Genomic DNA, 26,989 nt, shown 5'->3' with positions numbered 1-26,989 from the left:
TCTCTTGAAGAGACTTAAACAAGTCAGCAGCAGCAGCAGCAGTCCCAAAAAGATGTTTATTATCCAAAAGAGCATCCAACAACTTGGCCTTAATGTCCTCAACACCTTATGACAGACCCAAAAGCTGCAGCTGTGGAAGAGGCATCAGCAGCATTATGGCTACACATAATAGAGTGGTGAGCCACTTGAGAAGCAGAACCTAAAATAGATAAGGCAGAGTATTTGCCTTCAGAATCAGGGAGGTCAGAAATAATCTGACAAGCATGAGCAATTAAGGCCAGAGTACACCTGGTCATGTGTATCTGGAAATTAACAGCCGTAAAGACCAAAGTAGAAGCAGTGTAAACTTTGTTACCAATCCTCTCCATTGCCGTACTAGCCTTATCAGAAGACAGAAGTTTGGAAGAGGGCAAAAGCTTAGGAAGTTTGTCAAAATAGATTGATACAGCAGGATCAGCAGGACATTTAAATAAAAATTGACAATTCTCAGGAACCTTTTAGAACCTGTCAAGTTTCTTAGGAGCAGGCAGCTGAGAATCAGGTGACTTGTAGCAGGAATGAAAGTGTCTAACAAGGCAACCAACACAGGAGGTGGTTTAGGAGTATCCACCTGAAGCAACTCATCATATCTCCTCTGAATGTCAGATACTTGAGAAGAGTCACACTTAAAGTATTCCATCATCTTAACAATTGTGTCCCTAAAGGACAATTCCTCAAAAGGAGACTCAGGGTTAACAGACTCCTCCTCATCAGCACCATAAGCCAAAGGCAAAGGCATTTGTGAAGAATAGGACAAAGTCCCCTCATCATACACTGAATCCTCATCTGAGGAATCTGACTCCCTAAGCTGTTTAGCAGGGATAAAGGTCCAAGGAGGTGCAGGTACTGAAAACCCTTGAATAGGCTTTAGGGCCATCAAAGCAGAAAACAAGCCCAGAGTAAACTCTTGCCATTCCCTTTGAGGATCCTTAGGATGGACTGAAACATGCTTCAGTTTTTGTCTTTTGTTGGAAGGGACATCAGCCTAACAAATACCAGAGGTTCCAGACCTTGGAGAAATTCAGTAAGAGAACCCGGAACCTCCTTAACCAATATCTGTGGAATCCCTCTAGGACCCTCCGAGATAATCAGCCACGGTTCCCCCTCAATCTCTGGAGCAGATGCCTGCAAAGCCTCAGAGGACATGGAAAAAGATGGATCCTTACCAGCCTCTGACAGGGTCACGGCAGAGGAATCTGATGTAGATGCAGAATGACCTGCAGTGCTATTACTCACTTCTAGAGGGACATCTAGTGGAGGCTGGACAGCTAAAGAATCCGGCCAAGACTTCTTGGCCTTCTTCTTACCTAGTGGGAGTATCTCTGGGTTAAAGGATTCTGCCATGGTGCCCTGGGATAACTGTTTAAGCAGATGGTTTTCACGATAAATGGTGAGGGATGATAAACAGCTTCTGAATGTCTTAGGCACACACTCCTTATAGATACTACAAGAGGTGTGGTCATGGGAAGCACGTAAACAAAAAAGGCACTGTTTGTGATGATCCTTATGGGGAGTCTGCCTCCCACACTGACATGTTCTCTTCTCGGATGACATGAAGTCTAGTTAGCAAAATAAAATACAAGATCAAGAAAAAAAAGCCCCAAAAGGGCACTTATCTGGTGGCTAAGTATTCAGTACAGCAGCAAGGCGTTCAGGCCAACTGGCAATAATGGTGTTTGAACTGGCAGCAAAGAGGTTCTAGGTGGTTGTGCCCTTATGTCCCTTGTATGCCCTACTGTCTGTGTGGGAGCATAAATGTGACATACGGCACATACAAGATCATTAAGCTTTTGTATACTGGTTGAGCATCAGGTTCATACCTCTCAACCTTTTAGACCAAGAAATCTGGATAAAGCCATAAATAATGCGGGGACAAAGGCCCAAAAATAGGGACATTTTTTAAATATTGCTCTTACAAACTTAGAAAGTTGATAGAATAAAATGTGTTGCATTAGAATTAATTTTCTGAAGGGTATGGCATTTGAAACTCAAATGTCTGTCTTTATTTCATGACTTCAGCCTACAATGATTTCCCAGTTATTTGTCAGTAAACAACAATTTTATGAGAAACTGACCAAAAATATGAGGCAAAAATCTGGACATTCTGTGAACCTCTGTGCAGTTGAGAAGTATGATTAGGTTGCCCTAAGCAGCAGATCCATTCTATTTAGGATACTGCAACAGTAATATAGAAGGACATTTTACAATAATTATATATGTTTGAGTATATTCAGTATTTGTGTACTAGTCCCCCTAACCTTTTCTGTCTTGCCTTTTTCCCTGGAGTTGGGATGGGTACCTACTACACCCCCTCCAGGTTTACCTTTCTTTCTTCTGATGCCTCCTCCTTAGCAGTTTGTTACTGGGACGGCTCATCCTTGAGTAGGTAATGTTCTAGAGCCTGAATAATTATGGCAAGAAAAATCTGAATATGGTACTGTCCAGCTACCCTTTATACCACCAACATCCTGACTTTGGTTAGGGAGGGGAGTCCACCTGGCCAGGAGGGGGGAAACGAAAGCACTGATATAGCAACAGTGAATGTACTAATCTAAAATTATGATATGTTCCTATTACCGGTGTGTACTTTCTACAGCTCTAAAAAGAAGGATTACTCATCCTTTTCAGAAAGGAAGACCCTTTGGGGAAAACAGCACCAAGAGCTCCACTGCCATCCTTAGTACCTTATGCAATATTCTGAAATGTGTGGTATGGTGGCAGCTGATCCACGCAAGTGATACTAATAATTATGCGTAAATGTTTCTCAGTGATTGCTACACTTTTGGTACTCAGCGAATATACTGTATGTATATGCTAGCAGGCCTCAGTTGAGAGAATGTAGCCACAGACTTGTTCCTTGATTTGTCAGAACTCTTCAGTTACAAACAGTCGCAGTCTCCCTGTCTACTGCTGACATAACATGACTTTCCAAAGTATCACACTCAGATGGTTTTGCAGCTGCTGTGACAACTAGAAAAATATGGTAAAGTTGTGCATAGCTTTCTGTCCCAAATGTACTGCTGACAATGAAGCTTTCCTGGGTCTTACGCTATTTAGTGAGTGTGTTAGTCCCCAGCCCAGTGCCCTGTACTATTGATTGTACAGTGTGTTGGTGACAGTGCCTTCCTACAGAGTCTAAGTTTCTAACATCAGCCCAGTCAAAGCTCCATGGTGGTTAAGAATCTCCCACATCATCCTAAACCCTGAAAAAATAACAGATGTTGTTTTCTGGCAAACCTTTTTATGACTGACCAGTAAGCCAACCAACCAGAATTACAGTAGCATTCATACAGAAAAACATTGACCCCATCAAACGTCTGGGTTTACAATAAACCTAAGCTTATCCTTATTTGCACATAGACTGTATGCTTAAAGAAAGCAAGCAAGTCTTAGAAATGATTTGCTGAGTCAAATATACCTTCTGCTAAATAGCAGATTTAAACATTTAGTCACAGATCCTCCCCAAACTTATTGGAAACATTGCTGTTTCAGGCCATTCCACAAGTGTAAAACCTAAATGGAAATACTGTACAAGTAATAAGACAAATTGACTGTCTAGGCTCAAACCTGAGATACACCACTGCAACCCATCGAACATGATCTACAATGGGTCATCTTCTCCAGTAAGCTATTTCCAACAATAGTCCACTTTGCCTGCCACTTCCTTAATAAAATACCTACTCCTTTACCCTTTCTAAACTGGTACTCCTATACTAGGACCCTAATCTCCACAGAAGACCATCTCATTGTGAAAGCCAGGTACTATAACCACTTAAAGGATTCAGTCTTTCCTAACCATGCCACTACTGGCACCTGCTAGAAACAATCTTCCTGAAAAATGTATTTGAATAGGCCCTAAATGAATTTAAAAGAAAAACACACATGTTCAGTGTATCAGAAACATGAGTATGCTTAAAGCACTCCTTAGCATCATACTTTTTGACGTACATTTCTGACTCATCTTAAGATTCCATTCCCTGACTGTTTCTAAAGTTTTTGGTAAATGGAAAACTTTTGTTGTTAACAACATGCTTGTGTAATACTGCACAGTGTCCTTCACATGACAGGTCTCTTCGGCCTAAGAAATGAAAGTATTATGTCCCCCGGATGTTGTATGAAATACACAGGCCTTACCATCTGCTTTTTTGGTGGCTTTTAAGTTACGCCTTTGCATTGCTATGTTTTACTTACAAATGTCTTATATGACTATGTCTTTTTTAACTGCCCTCTATTAATGTACAGTTGCATTGTTGGATAACATTTAATAAAGTATAAATAGGTAAAAATAAATTAGTAATTGCCATGTGCTGATTCCAAGTCAGACTGTCGATCAGTCACGAGTGGAGTCCCACAGGGCTTGGTCCTGGGCCCTCTCCTGCTTGGCATCTACTTCTCAGAAGTCCAGGCCAACACAGAAGGACTCTGGCTGACCAAGTTCACTGATGACTGCAAGATAGGAGTCATTATTGACTCCCCAAGTGATGCAGACATCCTACAAAAGGGCCGCCCTGAGACCAGTGAGTGGTGTCAGAACCATGGCCTGAAGCTTAACAGCAAAAAATACAATGCTCTTCGTGTTTCACTGTTGCAGTCATTACATTTGGGTTATCTGCTTGCAGGTAGCCCTCAGTCGGCTTTATCAACAAAGTCTTGGGTCCTGCGTCGGTTGCTGTCCTTTCTTCCATGATGACAGGGGTGTAAAACATGCAGCCTACGCCATTACATCAGTGTTTCTTGCCATGCGGTGCCCAAAGCAGAAGCAGTTCACAAGTGCCGGTCGTCCAACTCCTGAAATTTCGTTTTCAAGTTTCAGAACCGAAGTCTTCAACTAAAGCTAAGTACCCCGTTGGGGAAACTTTTTCTTGCGCCTTACCGATGTCACTAAAAGTTAATAATTGCATTACTTGTGGAAAGCAAATACCTCATAAAGATTTTCATTCATACTGTATTCCTTGCCTAGGCCCTGACCACGACTTACCTTGCTGTCGGATTTGTGCTTTATTTAATCAGCGCACTATTCGTCGTCAGTATATTTTCACCTCTAAATATTTCGGTTCTCGGTTTAATTATCCAGAAATGTCATCGGTTAGCCATCCGACTACAAGGATTCCAAAAAAATGCAAAGATAAAGACAGAGACAGGCCACTGAGGTCCAAATCTGCCGATGACGCTTCTCCTAAGCCAGTCACCAGTTCGCTGGTACTCAGTGATCCCTGATACCCACTACTTCTGATTTGCAGGCCTCTACTGAGACCCATTCGGAGTCTGGTATGCCACGAGATGCTTCAACTATGGAACCCGTGGATGTCTCTACCTTGGATGGGTCCGGAGCAGCTGAACAGGCACTGGCTTCTGAGGGTGTATTCAGGCCTACAGACTTGCATATTAAACCGATGCCTCCTTCTTTACTTAGGCCTAAGTCTCGATCCATGTCTAAAAAACCAACGCCCAGGCCACATGCTCAGGCCTCTAGGCCTAAAAACAAATGATAACAATGGCTGGAGATCTAATAACTCTAACCAGGGGTAGCCAACCCCCCCTTCTAAGAGGCCTAGGACTGAAGTTGATTATGAATCTTCTGATCAGGATTCTGTTTTTTCTGACTCTTCTGATGATCTGGATTTGCCCTTACCTACTTAAGAGGATTCTGATGCAGAGGACTCTATTCCCTCTGCGTCCCCTCCTGAGGATTTTTCTTTTGGGGAAACCCTACATACTCTAAGGGAGCATTTCCACTGGGAAAGCCAGGATTTTTCTGATTAGGAGGCTTAGGGATTTCCTTCTCCTACCTCAGCATAGGCCTTTAGCTATTCCTCCTGTACTAGACATTGTTGATGATGCTTTCTCGGAATCTAGTTTGGCCTCTGATTCCCTGCCTCCTGGTCCCAGAAAACCTGACAGATACTACAGGGTCCCTGCGTCCCACAAGTTCCTTTTCAAAAATCCTATTGCAGATCCAGAGACTATTTCACAGGGGCCCAAGGACATTAAGGCTTTACTACTAAAAATCCTACCCCTTCTGATGGAGACTCCAGGGCGCTGGATAGATGAGGTAAGAAGGTTTACACTTCTGCAACCTTGGCCATTAGGGCTTTAAACTGCCAGTTTCATATGTTAAAATAGCAGCAACATGTTATTGGACTGCTTAAACAGAAAATTATGTTGATTCCTGATTGTGTGGAAAATAAAGAATTACAGGATTTAATGCATTCTGCCGACCAAATTGGAAAACATACTTTGCAATGTCGTTTTGATTCATTAGAGGCCTCTTGCAGGGCTGCTGTTACTGGGTCTGTAATCAGAAGGCATGCTTGGCTTAAGGAGCAATCTTTGCCAGATCATGTTAAAGCTAAATTGTTGGATGCTCCTTTAAATCAGGACCGCCTGTTTGGCAACAAGGCTAAGGAAGTTCTTAAAAAGGTGGAAGATAAAGCTAAATCTATGCAAACTGTTAAAAATGTTTTACAAGTTCAGCCTCCTAGATTTAGTAGGCACAGGCCCTCTAAGAATTGGTCCTTTCCAGCCTCTTCCAGGTCTTCTCAAGCCAAACCCAGACACAGTGAAAACCCCAGGTTTCAGTCCCAGCGGACTCACAGAACTAAGCGGTGGGAGGCCTCCGCTTCCAAGTCTGGGAATAATAAGACTCCCCCCTATGGTAAACTGTCTCAATGACTTCCTTTTAAAATTTCCAAGCACTTATCAACTGACTGCCCCTTTGGGGGAAAGATTGCTCTTCATGCAAAGAATTGGGAACTCATTACCCAGGACAAATGGGTTTTAAATACAGTGTCCCAGGGATACAGATTTCACTTCCACACATTGCCAACACTAAGCGGGTGGCCGGACCTACCCCCAAATTAGTGGGCAGAGGCCCCAAAACAAGTACTTTCTCTCTTAAGCATGGGGGCTATTCAACTGGTGCCAGAAGAGGAAAAGGGACAAGGTTTCTACTCGAGAATTTTCCTGGTACCCAGAAAAGACAATTCATGGCATCCTATCCTGGATCTGTCTACTCTAAACACCTTTCTGGAGATTCCAAAATTCAAGATGTTGACTCTTCACCAATTACTTCCTATGCTAGGCAAAGATGCCTGGTTGGCAATACTAGATTTAAAAGAAGCATACCTGCACATCCCAATCAGGGAATCTTGCAGAAGATACCTATGCTTCAAAGCAGGCTACACGCACTATCAGTTCTTTGCACTGCCCTTTGGCTTATCTACTACACCCAGGGTATTCACAAAGTGCCTAGCTCCAGTTATTGCATTTTGCAAGCAAAGAAATATTCAAATGTACCCATACCTGGACGATTGTCTCATTCAGGCAGAAAGCCAGGACATACTTTTGAATCATCTGGCCTTTGCAAAAAGGGTTCCAGCTTGTCTGGGGTACACCATAAATGAAAAGAAATCACACCTGGTACCCTGTCAACAAATTATATTCCTGGGAGCAAGCTTGAATACAACTTCCCAGATGGCTTACCTCACGCCAGAAAAGCAAATTAATTTGACAACCTATTTCAAACAAGTGGCCACAAAAACCCTGCTGTCTGCAAGACAAATACTGCAAGCCTTGGGGTTCATGGCCTCCTGCATTCTTCTAATTCCATAGCAAGACTGCATATGAGGAAACTACAGTGGTATCTAAAAAGCCTATGGTGTCAACATTCTTAAGACCTAGAAACAATTATTCCTATCATACCTTGCCTACGCCTAGAATTCCTTTGGTGGGCACAGGCCTGCCACCAAAACAAGGGACTACCTTTCACACCACCCCCTGCCGCACAAACCCTAACAACATATGCATCAGACTATGCATGGGGGGCTCACCTGACAGGGAAGTGCATTCAGGGCAAATGGAACCCAAGTCAAACGCACCTGCAGATCAATCAAAACGAAATGTTATCTGTACAGAATGCTCTGACAGCCTTCAGGGACCACATTCTTCCAGGACAACTAATGGTAATGATGGACAACACCACTGTTATGTGGTACATAAACAAGCAGGGGGATACACATTCTTACCCCCTCTGCAGACTAGCCATGCCACTGTGGAACACAGCCTTGAGCTACCAAGTGCACCTACAAGCTCAATTCCTGCCAGGAAAATTAAATACACTGGCAGATGGACTAAGCAGAAACCTCATGGACCCACACGAGAGGAAACTGGAACCAAGGATTTTCAACATGTTGACAAGCAAATGAGGGAGCCCAGATATAGACCTGTTTGCATCCCCCAGAACTACCAGTTGGACACATTTTGCACAAGGACTCCCCATAAACAAGCCTGGAAAGTGGATGCTCTATCCTTCAGCTGGAAAAACCTATCAATCTATGCTGTCCCCCCTCTGCCTCTGCTCTCCAAAGTACTACTAAAAATTAAACAGGACAAACCAAGGACGATTTTGATTTCTCCAGACTGGCCGTGCCAGCACTGGTACCCCCTCCTGCACAGTGTGTCATGATTATCTCCATGGCACTTGCCTCAGACTCCTTCCCTGCTGTGTCAGCAGGGGAACCAGATTTTGCACCCTCAGCTTCCAACACTGAACCTTGCAAGAGGGCTAATTACTTAGTCTCTCCTTTACCATCCCTCGGCAAACCTGTGATGGATATCATTTTAGAGGCAAGGAGGCCTAGTACTAGAAAATCTTATGCTGAAAAATGGAAAAGATTCTGTGCCTGGAACCAAGCTCAAGGGATGAGCACAGCACAGCAGCACCCAATTTACCTCAGATTTTACAATACTTAACTAAGATGCTTCACAAGGGCTCTATATTTTTCCTCCATTAAAATCCATGCCTCAGCCATTTCAGCTCAGTATAACACAGAACCTCCCCTCTTCTCTCATCCACTGCTCAAGCAGTTCCTCAGAGGAGCCAATAATTTGAGATCACCCAGGAGAGCTCCAGCCCCATCCTGGGACCTTAACTTTGTCTTGGAGAAACTCACTCTACTTACTTTCGAGCCAGCTGCTACTGCAGACTTAAAATTTCTTTCTTGGAAAACAGCTTTCCTTTTAACAGTCACTTCAGCTGAATTACAGGCCCTTATGGCAGTAGAGCCTTTCATCATCTTTCATGTGGACAGGGTGTCCCTCAGAACCAATCCATCTTTCATGCCCAAGGTGGTATCCAGTGTGACTCTTAATCAGTCCATTCATTTGCCAACCTTCTTTCCCAATCCACAGAATAAAGGGGAATGGATACTGCATTCCTTAGATGTTAACAGACAACTTAGATTCTACTTGGACAGGACTAAACCTCAAAGGAAATCTGAACAACTGCTGGTGGCATTTGCTGCAGGGGCAGAGGGGAAGGCTATTTCAAAGCAAATCATTTCTAAATGGATAAGCCATTGCATTCATTTCTGCTATAAGCACCATGGAGAACCTATCCCACAGTGGATCAGACCTCACTCCACCAGGGCTGTATCTACCTCTACAGCCTTTCTCAGAGGCGTCCCTACCAGGGACATCCTAGAAGCTGCTACCTGGAGGTCTGTACATACTTTCACCAAGCATTATCATTTGCCAGTTTTCTCTAAATCCAGAGCTGGCTTTGCCACTGCAGTCTTGCAGGGCCTTATAGCAGGCCCTAATGCTATCTAAATTCCTCCTCCCAACCATAGCTTTGGGAATCTACCCAAATGTAATGACTGCAAAAGTGAAACATGAAGAACATAGTACAGTTGTGTACACTTACCATAAATGTAGATGTTCGAGTGTATTCACTGTTGCAGTCCTGGTTACCCTCCCTCCAGCCCCCTAACTTCTTTTGGCTATACCTCTACTTTCCTTTACTATGCTTAAAAGCCTTTTTGGTGTATTTGCTTTTTTGTTGGAGGTATATCTTTGTGCTTTTATGTTTAATTGCTTCCCATTAAGGGGGCACATGACATCTGGGGCAAGAAAAACTGATGTAATGGCGTCGGCTGCATGCTTTATACCCCTGACTACCTGACATCATGGAAGATGATCAGCAACCGACGCAGGACCTAAGACTTTGATAATCAGGCCAACTGAGGGCTACCTGCAAGCAGATAACCCAAATGTAATGACTGCAACAGTGAATACACTTGAACATCTACATTCATGGTAAGTGTACACAACTGTACTTTATCATCCCCTTTGGAAAAAAACTCAGTTCCCATGAATTACCACATTGATAGGAGCCCACTGAACACTGAAGGGGCCATAAGAGATCTGTGCACCCAGGTCGACAGCCACCTCACCTTCAACCACAACATTGCCACTGTGGCCAGAAAGTCCTTCTATGTGGCACATCTTATAACCAAAGGTTCTGCACCCAGGAAGAAAGAGGACATCATCCCTCTCTACTCATCCCTCATTAGACCAATCATCGAATATAACGCCCTGTTTGGCATGTACCTGATCAGATAACTACAACAGCTGGAGAGGCCACAAAAGTACCTCACAAAAAGAATCCTAGGCCTTAAACACATGTCCTACATGGACAGACTCAAGAAACTTCAGCTGTTCTCAGTCTTTTATTGTCTACTTAGAGGTGATCTCTGTTTGACTTACAAAGCCATGTCTGACCCAGCCCTACTTGAAATGCTACACCTAAAGAAATCCCAATCCCCCTGCGCCACACGCTCCAGAGATCACAACCTCATTACCACAATTAACAGAACATGCTGGAGGGAGACGTTCATCTCCCAAAGACTGCCCATACTCTGGAAAAAGTTTCCCATTCATATCAAGCAAAGCACCTTGCTGGCCCTCTTCAAGAGAAATCTTGAGTGGATGGGTAAAAGAAAGTTCACTCCAGGGATCATTCCAGTTGCCCTACTGGATGTGGGCACTGTGAACTAATATCTGGTGACATGGTGCCTGGGCAATTTTTTTTTTGGGCTAGGGTTATAAAGGCTCCAGGGCCATTAGCCTAGTACACACCTATGAACCTATGAAGGTAATAAAGAACTTTAATCCCTTTTAGCCACAAGAAAACAACCAAAAACTGATGATTTTGTCTCAAAAATATCTGCAGAATTGGGGGTTGGGGTCTGTGATAGAATATCCCTAAAGAAATGCATATCTGAAAAAATCAGAATATGGAATTATAATACAAAATAAGCATTGGAATATGTGTGTCTTTGGGGGTAGATGGATTGTGCTCCTTTATTGTATGATGCTTGCTGAGGGGTCTGTAATAAAATTATGAGACCTAGAAAGCTGGGATTTGAAAAATAGTACAAAAAATATCTAAAACAAAAACAGAAATGCAAATCTTTACAAGTGAAAACATCATAAAAAGACTGATGTGTAAATACTCCCTCCACCCCACCCCCCATGTGGAGACTATGCTTGCACATACCTGATCTTTGAATATATTACCTCTAATGCTGCATGCATTTGGAAAAATGGAAAATTAAGTTAAGCAATGTCACCTGTTCCTGTTTCTGTAAGTTGCTCAGCCTTGCAGAAAATACCAAACAACATGTACAACAAGTTGGTATAATGCTTAAGGTGTTTGCCTTATAGCCATAAGGTGCAGCGTTTGATTCTGTAGTAAGTACTAGGTAGCCTATCTACCACAAGAGGAGTGGTTTCTGGCCCAGAAATTGTAGCTGATTATTTGTTTGGGCAGTTTTTCCATATCTTTCAACTTTCTGGTTTAAAAGCCCACGTTTGCACTTTTCCTGCCTTTCCTGTAACTAGTCTAGTCCAGATACAGATTTGCTGTATCCAGAACAGTTTGTAAGCTTCTGAGTGGTGCCAAAGTCTGCTCTTAAATTTTTCTCTTAGATCTGCTAGTTCTCTTCTCTCCTGCACATTTACTAGCTTATTAGTTTAGCACTCTACCAGACTTGTAGCAATTATTGTAGCACACAAAAGTGCTACCAGCACTAAACGTTCTACAAGGAAATAGCCCCAGTACTTATTATTAATGCCCACCCCTCCAGGCATGTCTAAAGGTCAGTTCTCTGTGCTTTCTCCTATTAATCTGGTGAACCTGGGCATCCTAAGGGAGTGTAGCAACTGCCTCATGTACACTGATAACCCTCTCCTCTTACCTCTCAACACTCAAACTTGTGAGAGATGCACTTATATATCCAAATTGGAAGCCACACACTCTCCAGCCAAGAGCGGAAAAGCTGGTCAAGAGGAGAAGGTAAACACTTGTACCACACCACATGGAACACATAGCCCTCCAGAACACACACCAGCACTGCCTTCACATAAAAACACAAACCACACACCCACCTTCACTGAGGCTCTCAATAACAATCTACCCAAACAACAAAGACCTCCAAGGCATAAACGGCCGACTTCAACTACCCCTCCACTAACTGGGAAGACTACTCATGTACCAATACACTTGCCCAACACTTTCTGGAGTTCATTAATTCCAATGCCCTGGACCAGCTCGTTCTTACCCCCACTAGAGGTAGCAACATCCTTGACCTGGTCATTACTAACATGGGTGACTGTTGCTCTACACCAGTAGTCAACTCCTCCCTGGTTAGATCAGACCACAAACGAATCACCTTGAAAATCCACATCCCTCCCTGCCCTCTCACAAAGGTAACCACCATGAAAAACCTCTCCAAAAATATCTTAGGGCTACAAAAACAGAGGTGGCTAACTTCACGGCACTCATGCAAATGGAGAATAGTTGCATGACCACCGAATCATACACCAATGCACTGTACGAACACGTACACAAATGCATGGATCTCACCATACCATATAGAACCAAGATGCTCTCCTCCTAAAATAGGAAGTTAATCTGGTGGTCCCCTGGCATAAACAAACTCTACAACAGAAGGAGGAAACTGATGCGGAATAAGGTGAAGTCCCAAGACTGGAAAGACTGCCTTATCAGCCTCAACAAAAGGTTGATATCCCTCATCAAATCCTCTAAAGCTAGCTACGAAAACAGAACTGCAGCAGATAGTAAATACAACCACAAGGCCTTCTATAGTTATGTAAAGAATCTCCACCACACTACCCAGATTTGCTCTGAGCTACTGCACAATGGTACCTCCTATACTGAGCCAACAGATATTGCCAGTATACTGGCCAACAGATTCAGTGCCAACTTTACCCCCCCAATGGACCAATCACAATACCAGTAGATTGCCAGGCACCCAGTATTACTGCTGCACAGGATAAAACAGCACTGTCCAAGGCCAAGAATACAGCTTCTAGGGGACCTGACAATATCCCCGGCTGTGTTCTACATGAACTACAGAGTGAACTGGCACCTCACCTGTGTGGCCTGTTTAGTCACAGCCTCACCTCAGGCTTTGTGCCTACCGAATGGTGCACTGTTACAGTCATCCCTCTCCACAAGGGAGGAGCAACTACAGACCCCGGGAACTATCACCCCATTAGCCTGACGAGTCTGATATGCAAAGCTATATAATGTATCATCATGGACCTAATAAACAAGAATATAGGGAATCTCCAAACTCTGGATCCTAGACAGTTTAGTTTTGTGAAGGGTAAATCATGCCTGCTCAACTTGGTCGACTTCTTTGAGTCAGTCACCAGAGCTGTGGATGAAGTCAAGGTGGTTCATACAGCCTACCTTGAACTGGCCAAGGCCTTTGATATCATTCCCCACTCAGGGATCAGAAAAACTCTCTAAGCTAGGCATCAACCCCAATATCACTAGGTGGGTTGCAAACTGGCTCATAGATAGAACCCAGAGTGTGAAAGTAGATGACTCCAAGTCAGACTGTTGACCAGTCATGAGTGGTGTCCCACAGGGTTTGGTCTTGGGTCCTCACCTGTTTGGTATCTACTTCTCTGAAGTCCAGGCCAACATGAAGGGATTCTGGCTGACAAAGTTCACATATGATTGCAAGTTGGGAGCTATTATTAACTCTCCATCTGGTGTTGACATCCTACAGAAAGGTCTCACTGAGACCAGCGACTGGTGTCAGAACCATGGCCTTAAGCTCAATGCCAAAAAATGTGTCGTCATCCCCCTTGGGAAAAACCCAGTTCCCTTGAATTACCACATCGATGGTAGTCCACCGAACACAGAAGGTGTTAATAAGAGATCTAGGAACACAAGTTGACCGCAACCTCTCTTTTGACCACCACATTGCCACTGTGGTCAGACAATCCTTCTGTGTGGCACATCTCATTAATAAGGGTTTTGCATCCAGTAAGAAAGAGGTCATTGTCAGCCTCTACTCTTCCCTCATTAGGCCAATCATTGAGTGCAATGCCCCATTTGGCATGTTCCTCACTAGACACCTGCAACAACTGAAGAGGCTGCAAAAGTGCCTCACAAAGACGATCCTAGACCTTAAAAACTTGTCCTATATGGATAGACTCAGAAAGCTCCAACTATTCTCTGTCTTATATCGCCTACTTAGAGGCGATCTCTGCTTTACTTACAAAGCCATGTCTGACCCAGCTGTGTTAGAAATGCTACATCTAAAGAAATCCCAATCCCTCCGCACCACACACTCCAGAAACCTCAACCTCATTACCACAATCAACAGAACATGCTGGAGGGACAAGTTCATAACCCAGAGATTGCCCATGCTATGGAATAGACTTCCCATACATGTCAAGCAGAACACCTCACAGGCCTTCTTCAAGAGAAATCTTGATGAGTGGATGGGAAATAGAAAATTCACCCCAGGGATCACTCCAGTGGCTCTACTCAAAAGAGTCACTAGGAACTAAGGTTGTGTGGCACAATGCCAGGGTAATCCTATGGGCTAGGCTTGTAAAGGCTCCAGGGTCATTAGCCTAGTACACACTTATGAACTTGTGAACAGCTGATCATCAACAGTGCAAGATGTTGATTAAAGATGCTCTTAGATAGCAGATTGTCTCACAAGCAGAACCCAGGAAATTAGGGTGGGTGGCTGTACCTCCTCCAAAAGAACTCCCTCTAGTGGTGTACCCTCAGGGTTCAGTCTTTGGGCCACTTTTCTTTAGCATTTACTTCTCAGAGGTCAAAGCTAGTGTTAAGGGTTTGTGAATGACCAACTTTGCAGATGACTGTAAACTTGGTGCCCACATAAACTCCCCAAAGGACACTTAGATTCTCAAAGGGGGTTCTGTCCCAACCGACTAGCTGGTGTCATAACCATGGACAAAAACTAAATGCCAAGAACTGTACGACTATATCCTTCGGCATTTATGACCCTTAATCTTAGGTAAGTGTATAGTCTGCTTACTGAAACAATGAGATGTGGAAAATTGTTCAGAAATGTTATGAACAAGTGAAACTGTCTTCACTCACTTAGCAAAAGAACACTTAAGCACTACCTGCCTTGTATATTCCAAAATAAATAAATAAATACTATGTACACCTAATAGATTGCATTTGTATATCAATGCAGGTGCTACACACCATGCACAACAACCTCACAAATATCTTTAGACTTACTGACTATATCTGTAAGCAATGATGGATGTCAGTAGTCTACAGAGGCTAATGGAAAGTTTATGTCCCAGATTGCATGCTTTACTGTCTGGTCATATTCTCCTACAATGTTTGATGTCCTGAATCGCACTGGATGCTTTCTGCTTTTATAATGCCCTCAGTGTTGTCTGAAATCATCTGTATGTTTTTCTAACTTCTCCCTGATGTTTCCCCTCAAGTCTAGTCTCTTTGCAGAAGTTATCCTGACCTTACAGAATGTGAGTTTGCTCTCTGTAGTGTATTGTTTCTAGAGCTTTTCTCCTTGGACATCCTGTTAAAATGGGGCACAGCCCAGCTGGACATTCCAGTTGTAAAGAAAAAGGAAAGAAAGAAACAAGTAAATAAGTAAAGTGGTCATATTTCCAAACTTTGGATGGCAGTCAGACTCGAAGTTCACTTATCTTGTTTCCCCACAGTGTTTCAGAATTTATGGACGTACCAAATCAGAACGTGTGACGTGGCAGGAGGCAGTGAATACCTGTAATCAACAAGGAGCGGTGCTGGCAAGAATTTTAAATCACTTGGAACAAGGTATGTAGCTAGACCTATTGTACACAACATTTTTAGCCAGGTGTCATTTTTTTTTTTTTGAGACATTTGCGTGTCGTTTGAGTTTATAGTATCATCAGTCAAAAACTCTGAGGAAATCTCTAGCCAGCAGAACTTGAAAGTATCAGTTTATGTTCTGAAAGGAAGTTTTAAAAGTCGAATTCAAGTAATATGCATATCAAGATTGTTTCAGTCAATGTTATATCTTAAATAAATGTCCTTTTGTACATTTCCATGGTCAGGGTAGTTTACATAAACTGCAGTGTGTTATTTTCAACCATTTTAGTTGGTTATAAATGTAGACATTTGAATGGGGAATGATTTCTCTGGAATTCACAGTGAATAGCCTTTGGTGGGACTTAAGCCTATATGTTATTAAGAACTAAGTTGTTTCATCTCATAGTTTGTCCTTTCTGTGTGTTACTTTTTTGGAGATGAAAACTCAATAGATGCCTGACAGCTCCACTGACCTAGCTCTGAGTACAACCTAGGCAATCCAAGTTCTGTTAATGACTCAGGAACCTGCTGGAGCTGATGTGAGGTAGAAGAAAGGGATAACGAAGCTTTGCTTGGTCACCTGTTTTCAAGGAGGAGGGACAGTAAAGGACACTTACTGGTGTGAGAAGGGACAGTAAAGGACACTTACTGGTGTGAGCTGATCATTTCTGTTGTCCTGGTAGAGAGCAAGTCATGAAACGATTGCTGTGCTTAGCCTGTGTGCAGGACTGAGTGGTGGTGTCTTCTCAAGAAATGAAGTGGAGCAACATCCTAGCTAGAAAGATCTAGTAAACTATGGAGTATGGCTTCCTTCCACTTCCAAGATGCACGTACCTCTGCTTGCAACTATGGTGGCTTCTTGGGTCTCCACCTCCTATATACTTCACTCACCATCTTTGGCAGATCAGCTGTTGACCATTGCAGGGGGAGGGTTAAACTTGTTGACTGTGTTCATGTATATGCAAGTTGATGGAGGGACACAATGCTGCAGTAGAAGAATCATCCTTAATGTGACCGTGTGCAAACAAAAGGGATTGTAATGAAACAAAACCACAGTGGACACCAGAGGGATCCAGTAGTGTACCAGAGCACAGGCTGTATAGGGAAGGTGCATAAATTGTTATTCATGTTGGAGTATAGTCAGTTAACACTAACTGAATGTAACTGTGGTTTAGCTACCTCCAATGTTTTTGAACTTTCAGCAGCTACAAAAGGCAAACTGACAAGCTTGTAAGCATGAGCTCACTAACTCTGGGCAGCAGGCTGTCTCTTTTCTCATCTCCAGATCATGTAAAGGCATTGTCCATAGTTCCCAGCAGAGCTGTAGCTAAGTCAGTTGTCGCCCCTAGCAATGCCTTCCTCATCAAGAAAAAACAAGTCTTCATAACAGTTTTACACACACACACACACACACACACACACACACACACACACACACACACACACACACACACACATTCTGAGAGGGGCATGATTTTGCACACCTCTCAACCGTACTGAATTCCTTGGAATTTACCAATTTTGAGGGCAAAATAATGGGGTGCCATGAATTCCTGCTTGGGCCTTCAATTCCCAAATTTTTTTAAATTTAATTTACAATTTTAAAGTATGGCTGATATTATCACGTCATCGCCAGCATATCCCGCAACATCATCAACATGCAGGGGCATGGGTGATGACATCAGCTTCGTGAGGCAGTGCCTAACTAACCTGTCAGACTCTCAGAGACTTACTATGACTTCCAGCACTGCAGCAGCCAACCAACTAAGACGTTGCGTCAATGCGATGAAGAACCCAGGCCACAAGATGACTGCTGTAGTGGTAGTGGTCAGTGTAATGATTGAACCTGCCTCCTGCCTTGGACTGTTTGTATGGAACAGGAGCTGCAAGCTGGCGGGCTACAGGTAGTGTTGCGTAGTGCAAGCAAACTTCTGCATTCTGCAGTGCAGTCAGAGTAGAGGCTGAGGAACAGATGGACAGTCAAACACTACACCTGCCCACTCATGTCCAAAGGATGAGGAAATTTACTTTCTGTGGCTCGACCTGAAGGTAAGTAAAAAAAAGATGAGCCAAGGAGCTGGGGAGGAGGACACAAGAGTCCTTAGAGAAAGTGAGAAATCACTGTGTTTAGTTCCCTTCATCCTGATCATACCTCTCAACTGCACATATTTTCGCAGAATGTCCAGATTTTTGCCTCATAGTTTTAGTTCGTTTTTCATTGCAGTTTTCTGGCAAATCATTTCCTGATTCGCATGCATGTATGAAAAAGTAATTGCATTATGGCAGCATGCAGTTATTCTCTTAAGGTGAACAGGTTCTAGCTGGACCCAAAGTTTGAAAGCTATCGCTTGTCTTTGGATGCTTTACCCTTATATAATGTGGAGCTAGATTCTGGTAAGCCTGAGCGACATTCTCTGATCATTTCAGATAGGCATGGGCTTTGTCTTTTCTTAATTCATTATAATAATAATAATAATAATAATAATAACAATAATAATAATTATCAAAAAGTGCTACAGCATGATATTGGACAATTATGGCATCTGTATTAGGTTTTCTTTTTTGGTTAGGAAACGTCTAGAGAACTATTCATTTCTTGCACATTTGTGTATAGAGATTTTCTTAAGATCATTATTTTGTTAAATATAGAGTAAAAAAATCATAACGTGTAACTTGCTTAAATTAAATGCATAGAATATCAGAAAAGTACACTAAGCATTTCTTTACTGGCTTAGAACCTTCATATTCATAGGTTCATAGGTACTAGGCTATTGGCCCTAGGGCCTATATAAGCCTAGCCAAAAATGTACCCTGGCTTTCGCCACCCAAGAAAATTATTTTCCTGTGCCCCTGTCGAGCAGAGCCACAGAAGTGATCCCTGGGGTGAATTTCCTATCTCCCATCCAATCATCAAGATTTTTCTTGAAGAGTGCTAATGAGGAGCTCTGTTTGACATAGATAGGTAGTCTGTTCCAGAGTATGGGAAGTCTCTGGGACAGGAATCTATCCCTCCAGCATGTTCTGTTTATTGTGGTGACAAGGTTTAGGTCCCTAGAGCATGTAGCTCGGAGGGATTGGGATTTCTTTAAGTGGCGCATGTCCAGCAGCTCTGGGTTTGACATAGCTTTCTATGTTAGGCAGAGATCGCCTCTGAGTAGGCGATATGCAACGGAGTAAAGCTGGAGTTTTTTGAGACGGTCTGCGTAGGGCATCTGTTTGAGGCTAGAAATCTTCTTTGTGAGGTATTTCTGTGGCCTTTCATATGGCTTTCATATCTCTTAGTAAAATTTTTAAGACACTATCTGGTATTAAGTGGAAGTAAGTGAAAAAATGTGGACTGGAAGAATTTAGGACGAATGATGATGACCTTTGCCTTAAGTCCCTAGATCTTGAGATTCATTAAAACACACACACACACACACACACACACACACACACACACACACACACACACACACACACACACACATTGGAACTTGTATTTTGTTCAGAAAACCTAACATATACACCGTTTGAACCTATTGGCACTGTTAATGTCAGATTTCTTTTATAGAGGCTCTCTTCCTGGTTAGCTTCCATCATGCAGGAGGTGGCTTGGACAATTTAAACTGGCTGTAGTTGTTGAATGTGCATGTGCATGTGAGTGTGTGGTGTGGAAGAACTACCATGGCAGGGCTAGCCATCTGGTGGTGTAAACCTTGGCTCTAGATGATTGTCACTATTGAAGTGACACCCTGACCCCACGTGAAGAAATGGTAAAAGGGGCTATGGATGGATGGATTTCTGGCAAATCATTGGCAAGTCATTACAGATTCAAGTCAGAAAATGACAGACATTGGAGTTTCAGACTTTATACTCCTCAGAAAGTTCATGCTAACACATAACCTGCTATTCTATCAACTTTTTAAGTTTGTAAGAGCAATATTTAAAAATGTCCCTATTTTTGGGCCTTTTGTCCTTGCATTATTTATGGCTTTGTCCAGATTTCTTGCTGTAAGTGTTTGAGAGGTATGAGCAGTAAACAGAGGTATAAAGAGGAAAATGTTCTATTACAGTATTGCATTTTGTCTAGGCATTATACGACTTGAGAAGATTGTACTGAATGTAAACATCATTAAATAAACCCTAGCACTAATGCAGGCATATATACACACAGAAACATGTACGCACACAATATTACCGCATAATCTGTAACAAAATTAAAACTTAAAAGATTAAACCTAAATCAAAATGACAGTATATACCACATAAATGATCTCTCATGTCACTCTGTATTTAAAAGTTTCCTGTCTGCAGATTTTCCCATAATGTAAGCAATGAAATGTGACCAGACACTAGAATTGAGTTTCGCCCATAATAAGCCGGGATGCACCTGAACACACAATGTAGTTCAGGAGCGGCATGCAAGCATGGCTGCAATAGTCTGGTTATATTTTATGTTTAATATTTTATCTGTTCTTCACTTTTCATTTGAATGTTGGCTTCCCACAATTCCATTGGGATGAGTGGGGTTACATAATTATGTATGCGAATTTTACATTAATCAGCTCCAGATTTTTGGCCAGTTGTACTTACTTTTTATGGGCTTTTGTCCACATTTTTGATATTTCCAGGTTGAGAGGTATAATGATTAGCACTGTGTAAGTGTTGCTAATCAGCCCCTGACTTGTAAGGCAAGTCTACAAGCGGTGTTGAAAATTGTACTGCTGACTGTACACCCTTACAGCAAGCCAACTACAGACGGTTATTTAAACAAACATGATCTCAGTCATGGTGCTTTCATAATTGCATATATTGCTTACAGGGACTAATCAGTACCTCTTCTGCATTGAGGATGATACCCCCAAACAACTTGTGCCTAAGGTAGCCACCTTCTTCATGCTACCCTTGTTCTGGCACTGGCTCCCAGCCTTCTTAACAGTCCACCAAACATTCCAAGAGGAAAGCATAGACTGAATGGATCAGCTGCTGAGATGATAAGTCACCTCACTTGAAGAGGATGCTGATGTATCTTGGAATGAGTCAAAACTGGGAAACATTCATTTAGTGCAGTCCTTATATGTACATCCACACTTTTTCTGCGTTAGGTATACTTTTTTCTTTACTTCATGTTTGATCAAAATTTTGAATTCAAATAATACCCACCCAGAGCAAAGTTGCTTAGATAACCAGAAAGTTACAACTCAAATAAGGTCATATATTTGCAACAGAAAGTAAAATGCTAAAAATCTTGAATGTGTGTGTGTGTGTGTGTGTGTGTGTGTGTGTGTGTGTGTGTGTGTGTGTGTGTGTGTGTGTGTGTGTGTGTTTGTGAAAAACAAATCACTTTTCAAAGATGTTCATCATAATTAGTGTAACAGTACTTACTCTTGGGTCTTCCTGCATGGAGAAGCCTACAAATGGTCCAGTCCCAGCATATTTATATCAGCCCTAGCCAGTGGAGGGCTGAGGACCGACGTCTGGATGTCAGCATATAAGTAGGGAGTCCATCAGCACCATCTTCAGTTCTTTCTAGCTGTGCTGTCTGAGGCACTTCTTCATGTGTACAATGCACTTGGAGTCCATAATTCAGCTTGTTCTTTCCAGAGTTTCTACAATCTACCAGTCAGATAAGTATCCCATTGGGACTTTTCTTCTTCTAATTAATATTTAAAAAGGTTAATAATTGCTGAAGTGTGGGAAGTAAATCCTGCATAAAGATTTTCATTCTTGGTGTCTGTTCTGTTTGGGACATCAGCATGTTTCTAGTTGTCCCAGTTGTGCTAAATTCTGAGTGAAGACTGTTAAATGCAGAGCCAAAGTCTTAGCAGCTCATATGGAGTCCTTAACTTCGGTTCCTTTGGTGTCTTCACAACCCCTGCCATCCACCAGCATCATTCCTAAAAAGTAAAACCCACAAAGTTAAAAAATGCAAAGGAAAAGACTACAAGGATATTGCTGATGCCTCAGCCTAGCCCACACCACTAAGTTGACTAGTGACTGATTCAGCGACTGCTAGGCCCAAGCCCTCTGGTGCAACTCCTCAGGAGGCCACCATGGCCTCAGGCCTTTTGTTCACTTCTTCCACATCAGCGTTGGTCAGGTCTGAGGTTATTCTGCAGGCTAGAGCTTCTGACATTTGTGTTGTGAGTACCGACAGAGACACATTATCTTCTTCAGGCTTGAAACTCTAGCCTGAGGTCACAGTTGAATGACCCTGCCCTCAGGTTGACTTGACTACATGGATGCCTAAACCTAAAAGAATAGTCAACCTATCACTGCCTTCCCCTCAGCCACACCCGCTCTAGTCTAAGTTCTGGACCTCTTAAAAACAGCCCAGGAATTCATGAAATCCAGGGAACCCAGCCACACTCAGACCACTACCCCCTAAAGCTTTCACCTCCAAAAGGGATAGGGATGTGGCTTTTCAAAAGCATTCCAATTCCTCAGGCTCTGAAAACGAGGAGGAGTTATCCTACTCTGATCACCTTCCACCCCAACCCTATCCTGTCTCAGACTGTGATGAGACAATTTATTCTGCTTCCTCCTCAAATAACCTCTCTTTTGGGGGGATACTCTTCATAAATGAAGGAGGCTTTTAACTGGGAAAGCAAACAATTCTTACAGGCTCAAACTCATTATAGGGAGCATTCCTGGGCAGAACAATACCCTAGCAGATTATGTAAACAGGGAAATTCTAGACCCCAGTGAATGGATGCCGAAGAGATAAATATTCCTGGACTTAACCTTACAATGACAAATTCCCTCAATAGCAAAAAAAAAAAAAAAAAGTATTTCAAGCAGCTTATAGGATGTAGGTACAAGAATCCACTGTAAACCTTGTTGAATCCTTTAATGTTAAAAACGATGTCTGTTGAGCACTTTCTTCATGTAAAATACAATACTTCATCAGAACAAGGCAAAAGTGACAAAACCTTCATTTAAATACATCACCTGGCCAATCGTCTTGTTACCCTACTACATTTCAAAATCTTAGTCATATGTTCCATCATTTAAAAATATACTCTTTAAATCCATCACAAAGAAATATTTTTGTTAAAAAAAAATCCTTGTAAGCCATATATACATTCTTAATATCATCAATTTATAACATTAAAAAGTTTTTCAATCTGTCAACCATCAATAAACCTTTTTGCTTCTCACCAAAACAGTCAGCTGTACAAGTCCTGCTCCAGAACCCAACAGACAGGGACATGGAGAGCAGATGCTTTCTTCTTTAAATGGACAAACCTGTTCCTATACACTTTTCTGCCTTTACCCCTGATTATCAGGATGCTAATAGGTCAGTCTGTCTGTCTGTCTATCCTTTGTTGAGCAGGTTAGTCCTACTAGGTTAGTAGCCTCTTTTCAAGCAAGATCTGAGGTGGTACTTAATCCACTAGAAGAAATTTGGCCAGGATATTGAGGAACTTCATAAGGATCAAAGGTGTCCTCTTGGTAGGCCCATAGTTTCAGGATGTGGTTCTTTAACTGAATTTTAGCAGCTTTTTTGAACCAATATTTGAAACCTTTGTTAGCTGGTGTTCATTCACATATTCAAGACATTACTCAGTTTTTATTTGTCCATCTGTAGTTGTTCAGCCTTCTATGTGGGACAGACATCTCGACAATTTAAAACTCGTTTTAAGTGATATTAAAAATAATCGCCACTCTAGTGCTTTATATAAGCACACTATTAAACATCCTGCTAGTACATTTAGATTTACAGCAATAGAATTTGTCATTGAAGTTAAGTTAAAATAAATTAGATTGCATGAACTTTTGAATAAAAAGGAACAGGATTGGATTATTGAGTTGGGGGCATTGTTTTCTCCTGGATTAAATGATATCTTGTTATTGATTTTTTTTAATATCTGGGAAGGGTTCTGATTAATTCAGTTATTTATTTATTCACTCATTCTGATGTTTGTGATTGAATTGCACTGAAGGTGGCATATTTTGCCAAAACCAGTTTGCTTACTACATTAAAATTTTGAATTCAAATGGCTGATTTATTTATTTTTTGAATGCCCCTTTGGCCATTGCACCTTGCTATACTTGCATAGGTTTTGGTTTGAATTCCCTCATTAGACCGTTTTACCTCTCACCAAAACAGATAGCTCTAGAGTTTCTGCTCCAGAACACAACAGACAGAAACATGTAGAATGGATGCTTTCTCCTGTTCCTATGCACTTTTCTACCTTTACTCCTGATACCCAGGGTTCTAATAAAAGTCAAGTTGGCAAGGACAAGCATGATTCTCATAGCTTCCTTCTGGCCGATACAGCACTAGTTCTCCCTCCTCTTTGCTCCCAGTGAAAGGAGATGCTTCATCCTACCACAGTAAACAGATCACCTGGCCACATTCAAACTGATGACCTGGATGATTGGGTTTTGACACCAAAAAGTGTAAACTCCTCCTCATGAAGTGCTAACCATCCTGAAGGTGGCAAGGAAACCCACAACCAGAAATTCATACTTAAATTCATACTTACCAAAATGGAAGAGATTTTCCATCTCGTGCCAAAGCAAGAACACCAGCCCTCCTCAGTCAGATATCAGTTTAGTCCTGGAATACATTTTGGGTTTGTTTAACTAGGGTCTTTTTTAATCGAGTGTTAAAGTATTATAGTGTATGTTTTTGCCATCTCAACTTCCCTTTCCCATCCTCCACCTGTCTACTCCCACCCCCACCTAAAGCTATTCTTGAAAGGGGTCATTCACTTAAGGTCCCCCAGAAGAAGCCCGATTTCTTCTTTGGATCTCAGCTATGTGCTAGAAAAAGTCACCATGCCTCCCTTTGAGCCAGTAGCATCTGCCCCCCACCTACAGATTCTCACTTGGAAAACCACTTTCCTAATAGCGATCACCTCAGCAAGGTGGGTCTCAGTGCTACACGCCCCTATGTGTAAACAGCCTTTCACTGTCTTTCACAGAACTTAACCCATCCTTCATGCCCAAGGTGGTATCAACACTTTCTTTAAACCAAGGTACCCACCTTCCAACCTTCTTTCCTAATTCACAGAAAAAACAAGAACATATCCCGTGTTCTCTGAATGTGCACAGCAAATCAAATGCTATCTAGACAGGGCAAAAGTCCCAAAGAGAGCAGAGCAATTGTTGGTGATTTTCTCACAGGGGAAAAAGGGCAGACCTGTCTCCAAACAAACCAAACAAACCATCTCCAAATGAAAAGTCAGTTACATTAAGTTCTGTTACACTCACCATGGCAAACCTATACCTGGCCATATCAAAGTCCATTCCACCAGGCGCAGAGCAACTGCCACTGCCTTTCTCAAAGGGTTTCATGCCTAGGCCATCCTAGAAGATACCGCTTGGAACTCAGTGCACACGTTTACTAAACACTACTATTTAGACTTTACCTCCAGGGTTAGGCCAGGATTTGCTACTGGATTCTGCAAAGTCTGCTTTCCCAGGGCCTAACAGAACATTAACTGAAGAACATAGTACAGTTGTATCACACTTACCATAACTGCAGATGTTCAAGTAGATCAATATTGCAGTACAGATTCTTATCCACCAACCCCTCTGTCTGCTAACCTGTTTTGACCTTGCTAAGAGCAAGGGGGAGAGGGGATTCCTGCAGTTAGCTCCATGCTTCAACATCCCTTCTTTTTCTTCTATTGCCTTATAATTACACTGTCAAACTCAGACATCTGGAAAGTTCTTGCTGTCCTAGGGCATCAGACTACTTTTCACTGCCAAGAAAGAGCTGAAGATGGCACCGACAGATGCCCTCCTTAGGTCCTGACATCCAAATGATGCAAAGACTCTTGAAATCAGGCCATTCGCGGGCTTCTGCGTGGCAGGAAGATCCAAGAATCAGTATTGCAACACTGATATACTCAAAGATCTACAATTATGGTAAGTGTGACAGAGATGTACTTTCTGCAGTATTTGTCCTGAAAAACCAACAACAACAAAAACTACTACAGGTTTTGTGCAGCTTTTCACATTTCTGATCTTTGCTGCGTCTCTAATGAAAAAACAATCTGTGCTCCATGTTTTGTACAGATTTTCACATTTCTTATTTATACTGCAACTTTACTGAAAATCAAAAAATACACATTTTGTACAGCTTTTCACATCTTCATCTACATGTATTGTTTGATGACTTCCTGTGAACTCTGTCCACCATGAGTCCTTGCATCCTTTTTTGAGACGCAACTGTTCTTTTCTGACTTCCTCTCAACTCTCTCCAATGTAAGTCTCTGTATCCTTTTTGAGGTTTGGCCTTCAAAACAGGATTTGTACTGGTGTACACTAACATCCCAAGAGATCTACATAGGATTGTCCTACAATATGTTGCCACTTTCAGCAGGGCATTAGCCACTGAAAGGTGGCTAGTAAATTAACTGCATAATGATGCTTCGCCCCTCCCTTTCTTTTCTTAAAAACTCTCATGCCCATTGAATCCATCTGTTGACTAATGCACCAACACTTTACTGGCAGGATATTCTAGAGATCTCCATCTTCTCCATAAAGTGTTATTTGCTAAATCAGACCTGAATTTTCCACATTACAGTACCAGCCATCTCTCACCTCTTGTCTTTCTGTCTTAGTACCACCACAAATAACAGTAATTTCTCTTTACATGTGGTAACTCTTGTTGCATAACCCTAAGGATATATTGAGAGCATTCATAGCTCAAATGATAGACCTGCTAAAGGGGTACCTAACTGGCACAAACAACTAGAAATATGAAAATTTACCCATCCCGGGGCTTCCTCATAATTCCCCACCATTCAGCTTATTAAGATGGAATTATCTGCATTAGACTGGGTACTGATAGTCTAGTCCCCAAGTTCATCTTTATTTTATTTTATTTTATCTGTCCATCTATCGATCTATCTATGTATCTGTCTATCTATCTTTTGTTGACCAGATTAATCCTAGTAGGTTTGTGGCCTTTTTTCAGTGAATATCTGATGCAGTACTTAAACTACTAGAAGAAATTTGGCCAGGGCATTGAGGAACTTCTAC

At 42.2% G+C, this 26,989-nt stretch overlaps 1 protein-coding gene across 1 annotated transcript in view; it reads left to right on the top strand.

Moving 5' to 3' along the window:
* The window catches only part of MRC2 (mannose receptor C type 2), a 1,890,380-nt gene that overhangs the window by 1,564,708 nt on the left and 298,683 nt on the right, over nt 1–26,989 (top strand). The window contains exon 21 of the mRNA XM_044055215.1: nt 15,877–15,991. Within this exon, the coding sequence (XP_043911150.1) occupies nt 15,877–15,991 (115 nt within the window). The remainder of the gene's footprint in view (nt 1–15,876; nt 15,992–26,989) is intronic.

The sequence above is a fragment of the Protopterus annectens genome, chromosome 13.part0, assembly GCF_019279795.1.
Source record: "Protopterus annectens isolate FY-2018-M chromosome 13.part0, PAN1.0, whole genome shotgun sequence".
NCBI lineage: Eukaryota > Metazoa > Chordata > Ceratodontiformes > Protopteridae > Protopterus > Protopterus annectens.
Note: the sequence above shows the minus strand (reverse complement) of the source record. Positions and strands in the feature narration are given on the sequence as shown.